A 16,335-nucleotide genomic window follows, 5' to 3' on the forward strand; every position below is an offset into this window, starting at 1 on the left:
CAGGTCCCTCGGGGTGCAGGGCAGAGCCCCCTTACTGATGAAGCTGCTGCTATGCCCAGGGCTTTCTCAGACTCCTTCTTCCATCCCCACAGATGATATATTATTTTCCTTCCCCAGACGGGTTTACCTGTCTGTCCTCAGCGGGGGACCAGCCCAGGGCCAGGTGTCGGGGCAGCCGGGGGAGGAAATCAGCTCAGCTCAGCCCGAGGTGTTGGTGCAACTGTTGGCTGCCCGGGTCACCTGCCAGCAAGGCCACCACAGGCCTCGAGTGCCCCGCCCACTCTCGTGGGGAGCTGTCACCTGCGGACGTGCAGGGATGGAGGCCAGGCCCCATCCCAACTCTCCGACCCAGAGCTGTGCGGGTGTCCGGGCCCGGGGCGCGGCCAGGTCAGCGCTCTGGCAGGGTCCGGGTGAAGCCCAGGGTGGGGTCAAAGGTCGGCCTGAGACGCGGGCACAGCCAGGGAGGGTCAGGGCTCTGGTCTGGGGTTCGGCCAGGACGGGTGCCGAGTCCACGCTGCAGAGGCGTGCCAAGTGGGGAGGGGCTGCGAGCGGCGGGTCCCTCCTGGCTCCAGCGCCCCCGGGGAAACTGAGGCTCCGGACAGCTCCGACCCGGCCCCGCCCCGCGACGAGACGTCACAAAAAGGCCACAAAAGCGCGGCGGGCCGAGCCGGGCGGCGCAGCGCAGCCCTGCCCGCGGCCCCGCGCACAGGGGTCCCGGCCGCTCGTCCGAGCTGGGGCGGCAGCGGCGGCCTCCCAGGGTGTCGGGAACGGCAAAGGGCCTGCGGGCGCAGCCCCCGGCTCCCGGCGGCGCGCTCGGCGGCAGTGGTAGGGATCGCTTCCCGGCGTGCCCCGCGGAGGGGCGCGCAGGCGCGGTCAGGGCGGGCGGAGCGCAAGCGCGGGCGGCGGGGGCGGGGCGCGGAGGCTGAGGTGAGCGCCGGGCGGCGGTGCAGAGCTACTGGAGCGCCCGGCGGCTCCGGGCGGTGGACGAAGAAGGCGGCCCCGGCCCCTGCCCGTCCCGTGCCCCCACGGCCCCGCGGCCCCAAGCGCCCCCGGCCCCGGCCCCGTCCGCCGCCGCCATGGCCCGGCCGCTGGTGCCCAGCTCGCAGAAGGCCCTGCTTCTGGAACTCAAGGGGCTGCAGGAGGAGCCGGTGGAGGGCTTCCGGGTGACCCTGGTGGACGAGGGCGACCTGTACAACTGGGAGGTGGCCATCTTCGGGCCCCCCAACACCTACTACGAGGGCGGCTACTTCAAGGTGAGCGGCGGGGTCAGGGGGCGGCGACCCCCTCCTCCGGCTCCTCGGGGCCCCTCCCCCACCTCTGCCCCCTGCCCCCGTCCTCTCCCCTGGTGGGACCCGTTCTCACTGTCTCTCCTCCTCACGGGGTTCCTTCCCTCTGCCTCTTCTCCTCGCGGGGCCCCCATCCTCTGTCCCTCCTCCTCCCGGGGCCCCTTGCTTCTGCCCCGCTGCCTGACCGCCTTTGGCGAGCTAGGGGCCCTCGGTCAACCCCTCTGGCCCTAGGAGTCCCCGAGAAGCGCCTGTTCCCTCTAAGGCCGCTTCATGTCCCCAGAGGGGAGGCCCGGGACCCTCCCTGTTTCTCTGGGTGCGGGGCCTTTGCTTCCCCCAGCCTCTGGTGCCCGTCCCCCTCCTCCTGGCCCTGCCCGCTGCCCGGAGCGGACAAAGAGGCCTCCCCAGAACCAGCCAGCACTGTTGGGAGGGAGGGAGGCCCCCCGCCTGGGGGCTGGCTCGGCCACTGGCTCGGGTTCCAACAAAGGCCCGGATGGGGCTGGCAGCCGGGACCTGCTTGGAAAGCGGCCACCCTGGCCGATAGCAGTGGGCCAAGCCCTCTGGGCTTCATCCTGAGCCTTACGTAACGTGTTCTGTCCGGCCGTCGCTCCCACCCTCAGCCCTGTCCCCGGGAGCCACAGCACAGAGCCCACCCAGGCCCGGCCTCAGAAGCTTAGGCTCTTCTGTGCCCCGGCTGGCCTTTCTCGGGTTCCTCTGAGCAGGCGGCTTCTTGGGCCCCACGTCTCCTGCCCTGGGTCGCTTCTGGGCGCTCTGTGAGCGGGGAGGCCAGGGCTGTCCCGGGGACGGGCTGTGTTTCTGACAAGTGTGACGAGGACTCAGGCCAGTACCTGGACAGGATATGAGTCCAGATGTGGTCTTGGCAGGATCCCTCCCAGATCAAAGGACTTTGCTCCTCGAGCCAGACGGACAAGACAGGGGGTCTCCTTGTAAGAGAAGCGGAGCCTGGGCCCTCAGCTGGAACACCCCCAATGCCGCCTGCCAAGAGCCCAGCGGCCAGGCTGGGAGGCCCGGGCAGTGGCGGGGCGGGGCTGGCACTGCCCGGACAGATGTCTGTGTTTGCAGTTTTGGCTAACATTTTAGCCACGCCTGCTCAGGGGCCGGGAGGGGGCAGGCTGGCCTGCTGGGGTGATTCTTGTGTTGAGATTCCCTTGTTGCTGGGGTGGGATGGGGGGATGAGCATGGACAGCCCTGGGCTGAGTTCTGATGTGGAATCCGTCTTCCCTGTGCAGGACATGGATTGGGGGCTGGTCCCCAGATGGTTTAACCAACCCTCGTCCCCCAGCCTCTTTTGTCTGCATCTGGGAGCAGCTGGCTGTGAGGATTAGGGCCCCACTCAGAGCTGGAATAGCATGAGTCCCACCCTGAGGCCAGGCCGGGACTCTGAGCAAGGGTGCTGGACTGGAAGGAAAGGAAAGGACGTGGGTTTCTGGCTACTGCCCACTGTTTGCAAGGGATTGTGGGTAGGACCTAACAGGCTGGCTTTGGGGGGATGATCCTGTTATTCTAGAAACCTGGGCTAGGGAGGGGCGCCATAAATCTGATCGCGTTTGCCGCGAGAGTCTGTCCTCGAGGAAGGCAGCGTGGGACCCACAGTGGTTCCGCCACCCTCACGTCCTCCTGTTCTGATGTGGTTGGCTGGGGAGTGGGGGGAAATATGTGGAAATACAGGGGCTGGAAGTGCCCGGGGGGCACCATCGCTTTCCAGCACCTTCCTCTCAGCCCGCCCAGCCTCACCCCCTCCCCCTTACAAGCCAGAGGGGCTCCGGGCAGCGTGTGCTGAGGGGTGCCCCAGAGACCTCGGTTGGGGAGCCCCTCCACAGCTGCATTCTGTGTGCCCTCAGGCAAGGTGCTCTCCTTCTCTGAGCCTCAGTTGGCACAGCAGTAAAGGCATCTCTGGGACTTGATGGGTGTTTGGTGAGGGGAGGCCTGTCCCCCTACTCCGCTAAGGAGGCCTCAGCTGGTCTCTGTCTTCACTTAGGAACGCAGCCCTGGGCTTGGCCGGACCAAGGGGCAGGGTCTGAGGCCCAAGTTCCAGACTGACTTCAGGCCTCAGCACGTTCACTCCAGAACAGAGGGCCCTCCCCCGAGTGCCCCCAGCGCCCCCTGCCCAGGAGGACGATTCTCTAAAGATGGGGGGCCCGCGGCCCCCTCTTGTCCCACGTTGGCCCCGAGAGCCTGAAGCACCATCAGGATCCCAGGACTGGGGCTTAAACAGGCGAGGCCGGGGCATAACTCTCCCTCGCGGCCCTCCCCCGTCTGCCCGTGACCTTCCTGTTTGCCTTCCTGACCCCCCAGGACTGACACCTGCGGGCAAAGAGCCTGTCCGCCTGGTGCTGACTCATCTCCGCCCCCGGCGCCTGCCCAGTGAACACCCATCTATTTTAATCCTCCCCACAGGTTGGAGACTGAGGCTGGGAGCCCAGCGCGGTGCTTGGACACCCGGCTCCCAGGACTGGGCCCACCACGCTCCCTGGGGCCAGGGCTCTGGTCCCCCCAGAGGCCTGGGCTGGGACGGGCTTGGAGCTGCACCCCGGCGAGTGCCCACACACTCCCCCCCCCCGCCCCCAGCCACTGACAGCAGGGCAGGGACCGGGGTCGTCAGCTCAGCTCGGTGACCCCGAAAAGCCCCTGGCCCGTGAGGGGCGCCGGAGGCAGGCGAGTCCCAGGCTGACCGCTGTGTGTGGTCTTGGGCGGCCTGACCCGGCCCTGGCTGAGCCTCTGCTCTCCCCCACCAGGCGCGCCTCAAGTTCCCCATTGACTACCCCTACTCTCCACCGGCCTTTCGCTTCCTGACCAAGATGTGGCACCCCAACATCTACGAGGTGAGCCTGCTCCTCCAGGGGGCGGGGTGGGGCGGGGGGCGTGTGGACGGGAGCCTCATGGGTGCTGACCCCCCCGTGCCGCACAGACTGGGGACGTGTGCATCTCCATCCTCCACCCCCCCGTCGATGACCCCCAGAGCGGGGAGCTGCCCTCGGAGCGGTGGAACCCCACGCAGAACGTCAGGTGAGGCAGTCGGCGTCGGGCAGGCCAGCCCTGGGGACGTGGGCACGGGAGGTTGCAGCTCCCTGTGGGGTGGCAGCGTCTGTGGGAGCCCCCTCCCGCCAGAGCCCCCGTCCCTGCCGGCCTCTCCTCCATTTCCTGCCATCCCTGCCCCACCCACCTTCAGGAATGGTCTCTGGGACTCCTGTGGCCGTGTCTGTGTGCCCCTGGGGTCCCCCCTCCTTCCTCGAGCCCCAGGGAGCACAGCCCTTCCATCCCCTGGTGCTGTGCTCACCCTGAGCGGCCGGGGCACTCTCCTCCTCCCCAGGCTGGAGCGGGAATGAGTGGCACAGGGGACCCACTCTCCAGGCAGGATGCCCCAGGGAGGGGACAGGCCTGCTCCAGCGGAGGGAAGATGGTCCTGGCCTTGGCTGTCCACCCATGTCCCGTCCCAGGAGCCTGGCACACCGCAGAGGGCAGGTGGAGGGTGGCGGGCCGGCTTGGGGCATGAGGCTCCCGGGCAGGCAGCCCCTGGGCCGTGGACCCCCCACGCCGACTCCTGCCGCCTCCCCTAGGACCATCCTCCTGAGCGTCATCTCCCTCCTCAACGAGCCCAACACCTTCTCACCGGCCAACGTGGACGCTTCCGTGATGTACAGGAAGTGGAAAGAAAGCAAAGGCAAGGACCGCGAGTACACGGACATCATCCGGTGAGTGGGCCTGGGGCCTGGGGAGGCAGGGTGGCCCCTCCTGAGCCCTCCTCCTCTTGCCGGAAAAGCTGGGGTCTTTCTCTCGTGAAGCGTGTGGCCCACATACGTACTATCATGTGTGGACGTGCTGTGTGTGTGTGCGTGGCATGTGGGTGCATGCATCTCACACAGAGATAAACGGCCTGGTGTCCGCCAGGATCTAGCAGGGTCTTGCCACATCCTTCTGCTTTGACACTGTAAGGTCAGAGATCCCACCAGTACCCCCCATCCCCCGTGTACGCGGACCCTGCGTGCTGGGGCGTGCACGCGTGTGCGTGGCCCCGTGCTTTGCCCCACGCGGTCTCCTCCGGGACCGTGCTGTGCGGGGTGTTCCATCATTTCGCCTAATGGGAGTGGATGTCGCAATTTTGAGACTTGGAGTTATTGTCTAAAGGCAGCAAAGCCGTGTGGTATGAGCATGTTTAGGAGATAACTTCTTTTACGAAAAGTCAGTTTCTCCTGGTTATAAAAGCAGCGCCTCACTTAGGAGTTTACCAGGATGAACTCCTCTCATTTCTGTTGTTTTCTGTTTTTCCCCGTGAACAGGCAGGTGCCCGGCCTCGCAGGGGAGTCTGTGTGAAACATTCCCCAGGGGCCTGTGCTCTCTGCCCTGTTGTGTTTGTTGTGTCCCGTGAGCTGCTCTAGGAGCCCCTGGGGTCTGTGACTTGTTTCGTGATAAACTAAACGCTTCACTAAGTCTCCTCCAAAGAGGTTTTTAGTCTGTCATTTGCCTCTTGGAAAAGGGAGTAGGTCAGACACGTCTCCATGATGACCCAGGCCCCCCCCCAGGCCCAGCATTCACCCGGGGAAACAGTTCTCGTCCTCACCTGCATCCAGGCGCATGCTCACCCACCGTGTCCACGCAGCTGTGGGGACCTGTGCCCGTGGGCCGGCCGCACGACCCCATGATGGGAGCTCCAGAAAGCCCACCGGCCCTGTCGGGTGGTGGGACCCCAGGCGCAGCAGGTGCGGTCAGAGCTCCTGCCGGCTACCGTCAGTCGGATAAAGCTCCGGACGGAAAGCGCGTGCAGGAGACACGGTGCTGGTGACAGGAAGACGCTCAAGTACAGAGAGGAGAGGACCCGGGACCCCGGCCTGGTGGGGGTGTGCCGAGTCCCGCCACGGGCGCCTCCCAGTGACTGGCCCTTCCCCTGGGGCTGCTGAGCGGCCCCGCCCACCCCACCCGCCACCCTCCACCCTCCACCCTCCACCCTGCCCCTCGCCCACTGACCCAGCCCGGCGCCGTGGCTGCTCCCACTTCTCCTGACCTCAGCGGCCAGGGCCGAAATGCGCTTCTCTTCCTGATGAGCCGACACCCGCCCTGTGTCTGCACAGCCCTCATCCTGGTTCAGAGCCCGCGTTCCACCCTCCCACACGTGTGTGCTCGTGTCTGTGCGCGCGTGTGTGATCAGAGGCCCGTGCACACGCGGGGGCCAGGAGTGGTTGGGCCCGTCTGCTCTGCCCCGGCCATCCTGTCGCTGGCCCCCACGGCCCGGCCGTCGCCCCGGTTGTCCTGTGTAGTTTCACGGGAGCGAGCGCGGGGGCCCCAGGGCTGCCGGCCGCAATGAGGCAGACCCCGCTTCTCTCCGCAGGAAGCAGGTCCTGGGGACCAAGGTGGACGCGGAGCGGGACGGCGTGAAGGTGCCCACCACGCTGGCCGAGTACTGTGTGAAGACCAAGGCCCCAGCGCCTGACGAGGGCTCGGACCTCTTCTACGACGACTACTACGAGGATGCCGAGGCCGAGGCCGAGGCCGACAGCTGCTTCGGGGACGAGGACGACTCGGGCACCGAGGAGTCCTGACCCCGCGTTTCCGCAAATAAACTGACAGATTTTACCTCAGCCGCCCACTCTCTGCCGCCGCCACTACCTCCGGACACTGCGTCCGCCCTGTCCCCTCCGCCTCCGGGGAGGCCGCTGCGCTCGCGGCCCCGCCTGGGCCGGACGCCGCTCGGGGACCCTGGCCCGCCCGCCCCACCCACCAGCTGGAGCCAGAGACTCGGGGTCCCGGCTTGAGAGCGGACAGATTGACTCGGGGTCACCTCTTCTCTCTGCTTGCGGTTGTTTGGAATCTAAATAAAGCGACTTTATGAGAAGCCCGAGGACCAACCTCTCCTTGGCCGTGAGGCCAACGGGGCCCAGGCGGGGACGCAGGCCCTGGTGCCATGCATGTGACCCGAGACAGGCAGGCGGCAGCCGCCCCTCCGAACCTGGACGCTCCCCAGGGGTCTCCTGTCAGGTTTGCTGATTTGGGGGGAGGGGCCGCAGAGACCGGGGTCTGGCCAGGCGGGGGCCTGGGGTGTGTTCTTGGGGCTGAGGGGTGGCCCCGGGGGTCCGAAGCCCCAGCTCCTGGGCAAAAATAAAGTTTTATTGGAACAAAGCCACACCCATTTCTTCCCCTGCTTTAGAACGGAGTGATTGCAACCTAGCGTCTGGGCGAAAAGCCAGAAATACCATCTGGGCGTTTACGGGAAAGGTTACCCCACCTGCCACCACCCTTGGGCCTGTGGGTCCAGCCCCTCTGCTCCCCTGGGACCCCTTCTCCCCTTCCCCGGGCTTCTGTAACAAACAGATCCAGACTCGGTGCTCACCCTTCATCACGCTCGGCTTGTGTGGGTCGGGGTCACGTGGGTGTGGGGAGGGAGGGGTGCATGTCACTGCCCCACCGCCTAGATGACCGGAGCCTCAGGGTCGGGAGGATGAGGGCCCAGGGGCCAGGCCAGTGCCCACCAGCCCTAGGGTCACGCGGTGCCTCTTGCCCTGCACAGGACAGATGGGAACAGGCATGAGCCCCCAGACCCAAGGGGAGGGGTCGAGGACCCACCCTCTAGGGAGCGTCTGAGGATGGAAGCCGGGGTGTAAACGCCCAGCTCTTGTCCCCAGATCCAAAGGAGCTTGTGCACGCAGTTGCCTCGCCCCGGGGCCTCGGGATCCTGTGCTCCCCCCCGGGGGCCTCAGCGTTGGGTTTGCCTGGTTCAACGTGGATTTCAGGTAAACAAACTGTTTTTACTCTCAGATCATCCCATGTAATGTTTGGGACGTAATCATACCAAAAAGTTACTTGTCGTGTATCTGAAATTCGTCTCTTCTTAGTTGCCAAAATATGGCGCCCTCCCCTGCCCCCCAATACCAATGAAACCTACTTCCTGGGGTTATTAGAAAGATTAAACAAGGTAGGACACGTGAACACCCTATAAATACTCATTTTTCTTAAACTGAACCCTGGCCTCACAAGCCCTCCTGGGTGAAGACAACCTTAGCCTCGTGTGCCAGACGCAGTCAGAGGAGAGGTGGACGGTTTGCATCTGGCCTCAGAGCCCCAGCATCGGGGCGATCTCATCCGCCTCTGTGACCCATTTTTCATCCGAGTCTTCTTTATTTATCACAACCCTTTCAGCATCAGAGGGAAGAACGCTTGACTCATCACACTGACTCAAGTGCAGGAGAATTTCACTGGCTTCCGTGACTGACAGGGCGGGGGTTTCAGGCACAGCTGGAGCCAGGTGCTGGCTGTGCCCTGACTCTTGTCTCCCCCTACCTGTGGTCGGCAGAATAACAGCTCTGAAAACGTCCATGCCCGAATCCCAGCATCTCTGTCTCTAGATGCTGGAAAAGGCAGGAAATAATTCTCCCCTGTAGCCCCAGAGGAACCAGGCCGGCCCACACCTGGACCTTTGCCCCATGAAGCCCATTTCCTGCTTGCAGCCTCCAGAACTGTGGTTTCAGGCACTGAGCGTGTGGTCAGCTTCTTCTGTGTGGGCCTCATTCTCAGGTGGACGCCTCTCGCCTTGGGCCCACCCACACCCAGGGTGACATCTTTCCAAGTCCAGCAGAGAGTGAGGGCCGTCTGAAAAGTTCCAGAAGAAATGCGGGCCACAGTCTTCACTGAGCTGCTTTAGGGCTTAGGGTGGTCCTCTACCCTGAACCAAACCCTGTGGCCAGGGGGTACGGGGTGTGCTCTGATTGGCTGGTCGGGGAGCAGCAAGGAGAGGGGTGGACCGAAGGAGGGAGGACCTAGCTGAGCCTGGCTAGGACCCTCGGATTTGCAGGAGCCCCCCAGGTACTCATAACACACGAGTGTTCATAGCATCTTTCTTCAAAATTGCCAAAATCTAGAAGACCCCAGATGTCCATGGACAGATGATGGATAAACACAATGTGGTCCGGGGAATTCCCTGGTGGTCCAGTGGTTAGGACACTGAGCTTTCACTGCTGAGGGCCTGGGTTCAATCCCTGGTCGGGGAACTAAGGTCCCGCAAGCCCCATGGCATGGCCAAAAGAAAAACAAAGAAACTAAACAGTGTGGTCCACCCAGACAGTGGAATATTATTGAGCCTTAAAAAGGCAGGAGATTCTGACACCTACTACCACAGGGATGAACCTTGAGGACGTGATGCTCAGTGAGAGAAGCCAGACACAGAAGGACACATGGTGTCTGATTCCACTCACAGAGGGTTCCTGGGGGAGTCAGATCCACAGAGACAGGAAGTAGATGGTGGGGGCCAGGGGCTGGGGGAGGGATGGGGAGTCAGTGTTTCATGGGGACAGAGTTTCAGTTTGGGAAATTGAGAAAGTTCTAGAGATGATGATGGGCGGGCTGCACGACAATGTGAAGGTGCTTAGTGCCGCCGAGCTGTGCGCTTAAAAATGGTTAAAATGGTGAATTATGGTGTGTGTATTTTGCAAAAATAAGACAACAGGGCAAGGAGATAATACCACTGAAACCACAAAACACCATGTGTGAGATGGGAGCTTGAACGTGATGGGACAGTAGATGCTAATGAAGGTTTCTCGTCAGCTTTTCAGGTGTGATCATGGTGACGGGGTTTTGTCTTCAGAGAGTCTGTATCTTTTAGAGGCACTTCAGGGTGAGGTGGAAGCAGCCAGAGCTGTGAATGTCACCTCCCCCACAGGAAGGGTGGGTGTGGGTGGCGCTGGGGGCCCAGGGCCAGCATCATGGAGGCCCCGCGATCCCCGATGCTGCTGCTGCTGGCGGTCCTGGGAGCCCTGTGGGCAGGTGAGCGCGGTGGGGAAACTGAGGCCCAGAGCTGTGGCACCTGGGGTCTGGGGGTGGGAGACAGGGCACGGGGCATCAGAACAGAGACTGGAAACAACTCCCCCGTCCTCAGAAGGGACCCCGCTGAAGACATGTTGGCTGCCCCAAAAGCACAAGGCGGCTTTCCTTGAAACAGCCTTGAAAATAGATGGTGGGTTAAGCAAAGGGCAAAAGGCCGAGGATGCCCGCCGTCCTGGGGGTTTCTTTTCTGACAGTATGTGAGAATCCATTCCCTTTTGCTGGAATATTTCTGGAAGAAGGCTCCAGAGCTGGGAGGCACGGAGGGAGGGAAGGAGTTTCACTTTCCCCCAACAGTTTTGTGCGGGGCACGTGGATGACCTAGTGAGAAGATAATATAAATTTTTTTAAATGGGAAGGATGTGGGACTTCCCTGGCAGTCCAATGGCTCGGACTTGGCGCTGTCACTGCCGGGGCCTGGGTTCAATGCCTGGTGGGGGAACTAAGATCCCACAAGCTTCAAGGTGTGGGGGAAAAAAAAAAATGGGGGGGCATAAATCAGGAGTTTGGGATTAACAGGTAGACAGTACTATACATAAAAGAGATGAACAACAAGGTCCCACTGTTTAGCACAGGGAACTGTATCCAATATCTTATAATAACCTAAAATCGGAAAAGAAACTGAAAAAGAATATATATCTATAACTGAATGACTTTGCTGTACACCTGAAACTAACACAACATTGTAACTCAACTATAGTTCAATTTTTTTAAAAAGTGAGACCCAAAAAAAGCATTTAAAAAAAAAAAGTGTGGGGCCTCCCTGGTGGCTCAGTGGTTGAGAGTCCGCCTGCCAATGCAGGGGACGCGGGTTCGTGCCCCGGGGTCCGGGAGGATCCCGCATGCCGCGGAGCGGCTGGGCCCGTGAGCCATGGCTGCTGAGCCTACGCGTCCGGAGCCTGTGCTCCGCAACGGGAGAGGCCGCGACAGTGAGAGGCCCGTGTACCGCAAAAAAAAAAAAAAAAAAATGTGTGAAGAGGGCTGCTAAGGGCACATGATCCCTTCCTGAGGAGATCACCTCACAGCTCAGTGCAGTGGAGGCTCGGAGAGTTTAGCAGGTGGATTGAGGGTCTGTGAGTTTTATCTACAGTAGCTGTTAGGACTTCGTCTAAGTGAAGCCTGAGGGCGAGGCGAGGCCTTGGGGCAGAGGAGAGGCCCCATCAGGACAGATATTTTACATTCTTTTCCTTTTGACTTAACTCTGCTTTTTCAGACAAGTCAAGGGAATCATGCAGATAACTTCCATCTTCTCTTCCCTAAATTCCTCAGTGGTAAACATTTGCTCCAGTTGCTTTATCGTCCCCTCTTCCACTCACATCCCGACCCTGGGTGTGTGTGTAAAATATAAATAGGTATGTTTATCATTCTTTTTCTGAGCCCTTTGAGAGTGGGCTGCAGACGTGCTGCCCCTCACCCCTAAGCGCTCCAGTGAGTCTTCTGAGAACAAAGACAGCCCCTTATGTGACTGGTAGATTCTCAGCATCCTTCCTATCCGCTCACCTACAAACCTTATTCCAACTGTCGCCACGGGGTCCTCTGTGGGTCACTGCGTCGTCCTGCTGACCTCGGTCCCTGCGCTCTGGAAGCGTCTCTATGTCCCCCGGGTCCTCTGGCCACTGTGGGCCTGTCAGCTGCGTTCCCAGACTGGGCTCCGGTGGTGCAGTTTCCACAGGACCCACGGAGGGGGGCTGTGTTCTCCCTGTCCTGGTGGATCCGTTCGACCGCTTGGAGAAGCTGAGGTTGGCCGGGCTTCTCCAAAGTGAAATCAAGCATTTCCCCTTGTAGTTGTCTTGAGGGGAGACTTTGGGACTCTGAGGGTAGAGCGTACTCCTCACACCTCACCCTCGAGCTGGATTCACAGGATGTGGGGCAGATGCAGGCTGTTTGCCCCCCAGCAGCACACAGGAGGCAGGGTGTGCTAGTATGTTTATACACAACTCCAGCTTGCGGGGGCAGGAGACCACAGCCCAGAGAGTGAGACAGCCTAGCTTGGGTTGCCCAGAAGGGAGTGACGGAGCTGGAATTGGAGCCCCGGCTGCCTGACTTCCCAAATCATGAATGCGCGGCTAGAACCGGCACCTGGAGGCGTGAAATGGAAGGACAGCCGTGGTGGGCATCCCACTCTTCTGGCCTGGCTGGATGGCAATAGTTCTGTGATCAGTTGGTGACCCAGCAGGGTAGGAACCCAACCATCCACCCCTATCCTTTCTCCCTCCCTTCTTTCCTTCCTTCGTTCTATCCATCCATCACCCATCACCCAGCATCCATCCATCATCCATCTATCCATCCACTCATGCTTCCTTCCTTATTTGCTGACCATATATTGTATTAGACCTGTTGTAAACAAGACTGGCACAGAGCCTGTCCTTGCATCACTCATAGGCTAGTGGGAATAGACAGGCAATGCGGAAGTGTGTGGGATACAACACCAGGGTGGGGTGAGTGCTTGGAAGAGAACAGAGGAAGAGGAAGAGGAAGAGGTCTCTGAGGAGAAGACTTTTGGGCCGAGACCAGTGAGACAGCCAGACTTCGGAATGTCTGGGGGAAATGCACTCCAGGCTTCCAGAACAGTACATGCAAAGGCCCTGAGGTGGGAACAAGGGCAGTGCCCTGGAGGAGCGGCAGGGAGACCCAAGTGCTGGAGTGGGTGAGGGTGAGTGTGAAGGGAGCAGGGTCAGCTGATGCGTGTCTCGTGGCTCATGAGGAGTTTAGATGTTTAAAGCACGATGGGGAATCCCAGGAAGATTTTGAGCTGATTCACATTAGAGCACTTTTTTATCCTTTTAATTCATGATTGGTTTTAGAACAGGTTTTATAGCAGCTTTATTGAGATGTCATTCACATACTGTACAATTTGCCCATTTAAAGGATACAATTCAGAGAATTTCAGCGCATTCAGAGCTGTGCAACCAACCCCATAGTCTAATTCCAGAACATTCCATCCAGGGCTGCAGAGCTGGAGTTGCAGGGTCATGGCAGGGGTGGGGCACCCAGCCCTAACCTGGCTTTTTCTCTCCCCATCCCCAGGAGGCAACACGTTTGAGACCCACATCATTGGGGGTCGAGAGGCTGCCCGCAACTCACACCCATACATGGTTTCGCTGCAGAAATCCGGCTCCCACCTGTGTGGGGGGGTCCTCGTGAACCGGCAGTGGGTGTTGACAGCTGCCCACTGCCTGATCCATCCGTGAGTGACCCTGCCCTGCCCCACCCCCATCCCCCCAGCTGTCCCCAAATCTATCCTGTCATCCCCACTCTCACCTGAGAGATTTAAGCCAATTGTAGCATTGTGTGGGGGGGTCCCCTTGCCTTCTGCAGTGATTGCTGAGGTGTGCATATGTGACACTGACCTTAGGCGTGTGTATGTGACATTAGGCCGTGAGGATTCCTGGGGATGGTTTATCTGCTACAACAAAGCACCTTCCAAGTGGACAGAGTCAGGCCCCTTGTGACACCCAGGAGTATATCTCCCACCTGTGGCCATGTGGACAGAGCTGGTCTATGAGGGTGGCAGGGCCAACACAGAGAGGAACCTGGGTCCCTGATGCCATTGTGAAGCCACCAAGTCAACCCATCCCAGAGCTGCCCTACCTCTGGTCTGGCCAGTAACAAAGACCACAGATCAAACTGGGTGAAATAACCAAAAGGGACCTGTTGGTTCGTGTAACTGAAAACGCCAAGAGGAGGCAGCCTTCAGGCGTGGCTTGATCCAGGTGCTCCCATGAGGCGCTCAAAAGCTTGCCTGTGTCTCAACTCTGCTGTCTTGCCCCCTGGCCACATTATCAGGCAGGCTCTCTCCCATGGTGGCAAGGATGGGCCCCCTTAAGTCCTGTAAAAAGAGCTTCTTCCTCTCTAGTTTGGGCAAGTTTATGAGGATAGGTCCCGATGGGCCCAGCTAGGTCACTGCCAGCCTCTGAACAAATCACTGATGTTGAGGCATAACGTACGCGCTGTCTGGAGCCCCAGGCTGGTGGTGGGGGCAGGGAGGGTCAGCATTTTTAAGACACACACAGCACAAGCCCCTGGCCGGGCCGAGTCTGGGGAGGGGTGGGAGCAGGGAAGGCTTACTGGAGGAGGTGGGGAGAAGAACGGGCTGAGCAGTAGCAGGGGAAGGACCCCAGAGAGAGGCTGGGTGAGGGGGTGCGGGACACCGAGTGCCCCTGAGGCTGCAGGGCTGCCGCCCACACCCTGATCTTGTGCCCCCAGGACACAGCTGCTGAGGCTGGTGCTGGGGCTCCACGTGCTCGGAGACCCTGCCCTTACCTGCCACATCAGGGAGGTGGTCCTGCACCCCGAATACAAGCCAGCCCCCCATCTGGAGAATGACCTCGCGCTGCTTAAGGTGCTGCCAGTGGGAGAAATGGTAGTTCCAGGTCCCCTCCCTCAGTGTGGTGTTCCCCTCCCCCAGGGTCCCCTCCCCACTGTCCCTCCCCCAGGAGCCCCTCCCTCATCGCCCCTCCCCCAGTGTTCCCCTCCCCCAAGGTCCCCTCCTGCATTCACCTGCCCCTTTCTGTTCCCTGTAGCTGGATGGGAAGGTGAAACGCAGCAAGACCATCCGGCCCCTGGCCTTGCCGCGAGGACGCCAGGCAGTGGCCGCAGGAGCGCGGTGCAGCGTGGCCGGCTGGGGTGTGACCCACCAGAGTGGGCAACTGGCCAGGGCACTGAAGGAGCTGGATATGCACGTGCTGGACGCCAGGATGTGCAACAACAGTCGGTTTTGGCAGGGTGGCATCAGCCCCCGCATGATCTGCCTGGCAGCCTACTCCAAGAACCAGGCCCCCTGCAAGGTGAGGGCGCTGGGGTGGGGGGCGCCTCATCGGCCAGCAGCTGGGCACCCAGGCAAGCCCCAACTCTCCCCAGGCCCTGCTCCCTCCATTCCCTGGGGGTCCTGAAGGTTGGCACGAGCGTGAGCCCATTTCTCAGGTGCAGAAACTGAGGCACAGAGAGGTTGCCCATGGTCACATAGCCAGCAGCAGAGCTGGGGCATGAACTCCAGCACCCAGGAAGATCAGGGCATAGATAGAGCATGTGCAAAGGCCCTGCGGTGGGAAGAAGGAGCAAAGAGAGTTAAAAGGAAAGGAAGGGAGGAGGGAATGAAGGAGGTCGGGGGACGGAGGGTGCAGGGAGAGGGGGGCAGGGGTCTCTGCCCTGGAATCAGCCTCCTGCCCCCCACCTCCCGCAGTGGGCAGCAAGGTGACCGGTGCTCTGTTGCCTCGGCAGGGGGACTCGGGAGGACCCGTGATATGCAGCAGAGGCCAAGTGGCTGGAATCCTGTCCTTCAGCTTTAAGAACTGCACCGACATCTTCAAACCCCCCGTGGCCACCGCCGTGGCCCCCTATAAGTCCTGGATCGAGAAGGTCATCGGCCACTAGCGGCCCGCTTCCCTAACCCGACCCTCCAGAGGTGGCCCGACTCCCCTTCTGTGCGCCAGCAGGATTGCAGGGAGGGGCGGCCGGGGGCCTGCATGTGTCAGGGGACCAATAAACTCTAATAAGGAAATGGCATGAGCCGGCCTGGATTCTGCCCCATGCGGGGGTGGGGGGGCAGGGGGAATGAGAGCTCCCCATTTACAAAACAGAGGTTGCAGGTTTGAGGCTTCCCAGGCGGCCCAGCAGCTGGCGAGGGCCCCGAGGGTGCCTGGCAGGGGGCAGCGCTGGCCACTGGGTTCCGAAGCCAGATTCCCTCTGGCAGGGGGTGGGCTGGGCACTGGGGAGCCAGAGGGAGACACGGAGAAAGCAGCCAGGGATCTTCTTCCCCCTCTCTTTTTTATTTTGGTGCCGCCTTTATTGAGATATAATTCACACGCCATACAATTCACCCTTTTGAAAAGTGTGTAATGCAGTGGTTTTCGGTACATTACCCGGGTTGTGCCACCAGCCCCTCTGTCCAGTTCCAGAACATTCCATCACCCCAAAAGCAACCCCAGCCCCTCCCCCAGCCCCTGACGACCAGGAATCCACCCTCTGTGTCTGTGGATTTGCCTGTTCCGGATGCTTCCCGTCAATGGAATCACACCCTGTGTGTCCACGTCTGGCTTCTCTCACGGAGCATCGTGTTCTCAAGGTCTGTCCACGTTGTAGCGAGTGTCGGGGCTACCGAGTGACGTTCCTGGGTGTGGAGGGACATGTGTGTGTATCTGCTCACCTGTCCGTGGACACTTGGGCTGTTTCCACCCTGGCTGCTGTGGCCATGGGCGCACAGGCGCGTGTGTGGACGTGTGTTTTC

General features: G+C 60.9%; 2 protein-coding genes across 2 annotated transcripts; both read left to right on the forward strand.

The window, feature by feature from the left end:
* Positions 1-942: 942 nt before the first annotated feature.
* Positions 943-7,276, forward strand: CDC34 (cell division cycle 34, ubiquitin conjugating enzyme). Its single transcript, XM_082835610.1, has 5 exons — positions 943-1,253; positions 4,040-4,126; positions 4,213-4,310; positions 4,862-4,996; positions 6,628-7,276. Exons 1-5 carry the CDS (start codon positions 1,077-1,079, stop codon positions 6,836-6,838), a joined length of 708 nt encoding a protein of 235 aa, XP_082691736.1. The 5' UTR covers positions 943-1,076; the 3' UTR covers positions 6,839-7,276.
* A 2,715-nt stretch (positions 7,277-9,991) lies between these two features.
* Positions 9,992-15,482, forward strand: GZMM (granzyme M; the record flags this gene model as incomplete). Its single annotated transcript, XM_082835929.1, has 5 exons — positions 9,992-10,052; positions 13,137-13,296; positions 14,316-14,451; positions 14,633-14,896; positions 15,330-15,482. 5 exons carry the CDS (start codon positions 9,992-9,994, stop codon positions 15,480-15,482), a joined length of 774 nt encoding a protein of 257 aa, XP_082692055.1.
* Positions 15,483-16,335: the final 853 nt, after the last annotated feature.

Source organism: Leucopleurus acutus, assembly GCF_964270905.1.
Source record: "Leucopleurus acutus genome assembly, chromosome: 3".
In the NCBI taxonomy this organism is placed as follows: domain Eukaryota; kingdom Metazoa; phylum Chordata; class Mammalia; order Artiodactyla; family Delphinidae; genus Leucopleurus; species Leucopleurus acutus.

Coding starts and splice junctions, on each gene's coding strand:
- CDC34 (XM_082835610.1), top strand. CDS start 1,077: ATGGCCCGGCCGCTGGTGCCCAGCTCGCAGAAGGCCCTGCTTCTGGAA. Junction 4,311..4,861: donor AACCCCACGCAGAACGTCAG/GTGAGGCAGTCG, acceptor CGCCTCCCCTAG/GACCATCCTCCTGAGCGTCA. Junction 4,997..6,627: donor GAGTACACGGACATCATCCG/GTGAGTGGGCCT, acceptor TTCTCTCCGCAG/GAAGCAGGTCCTGGGGACCA.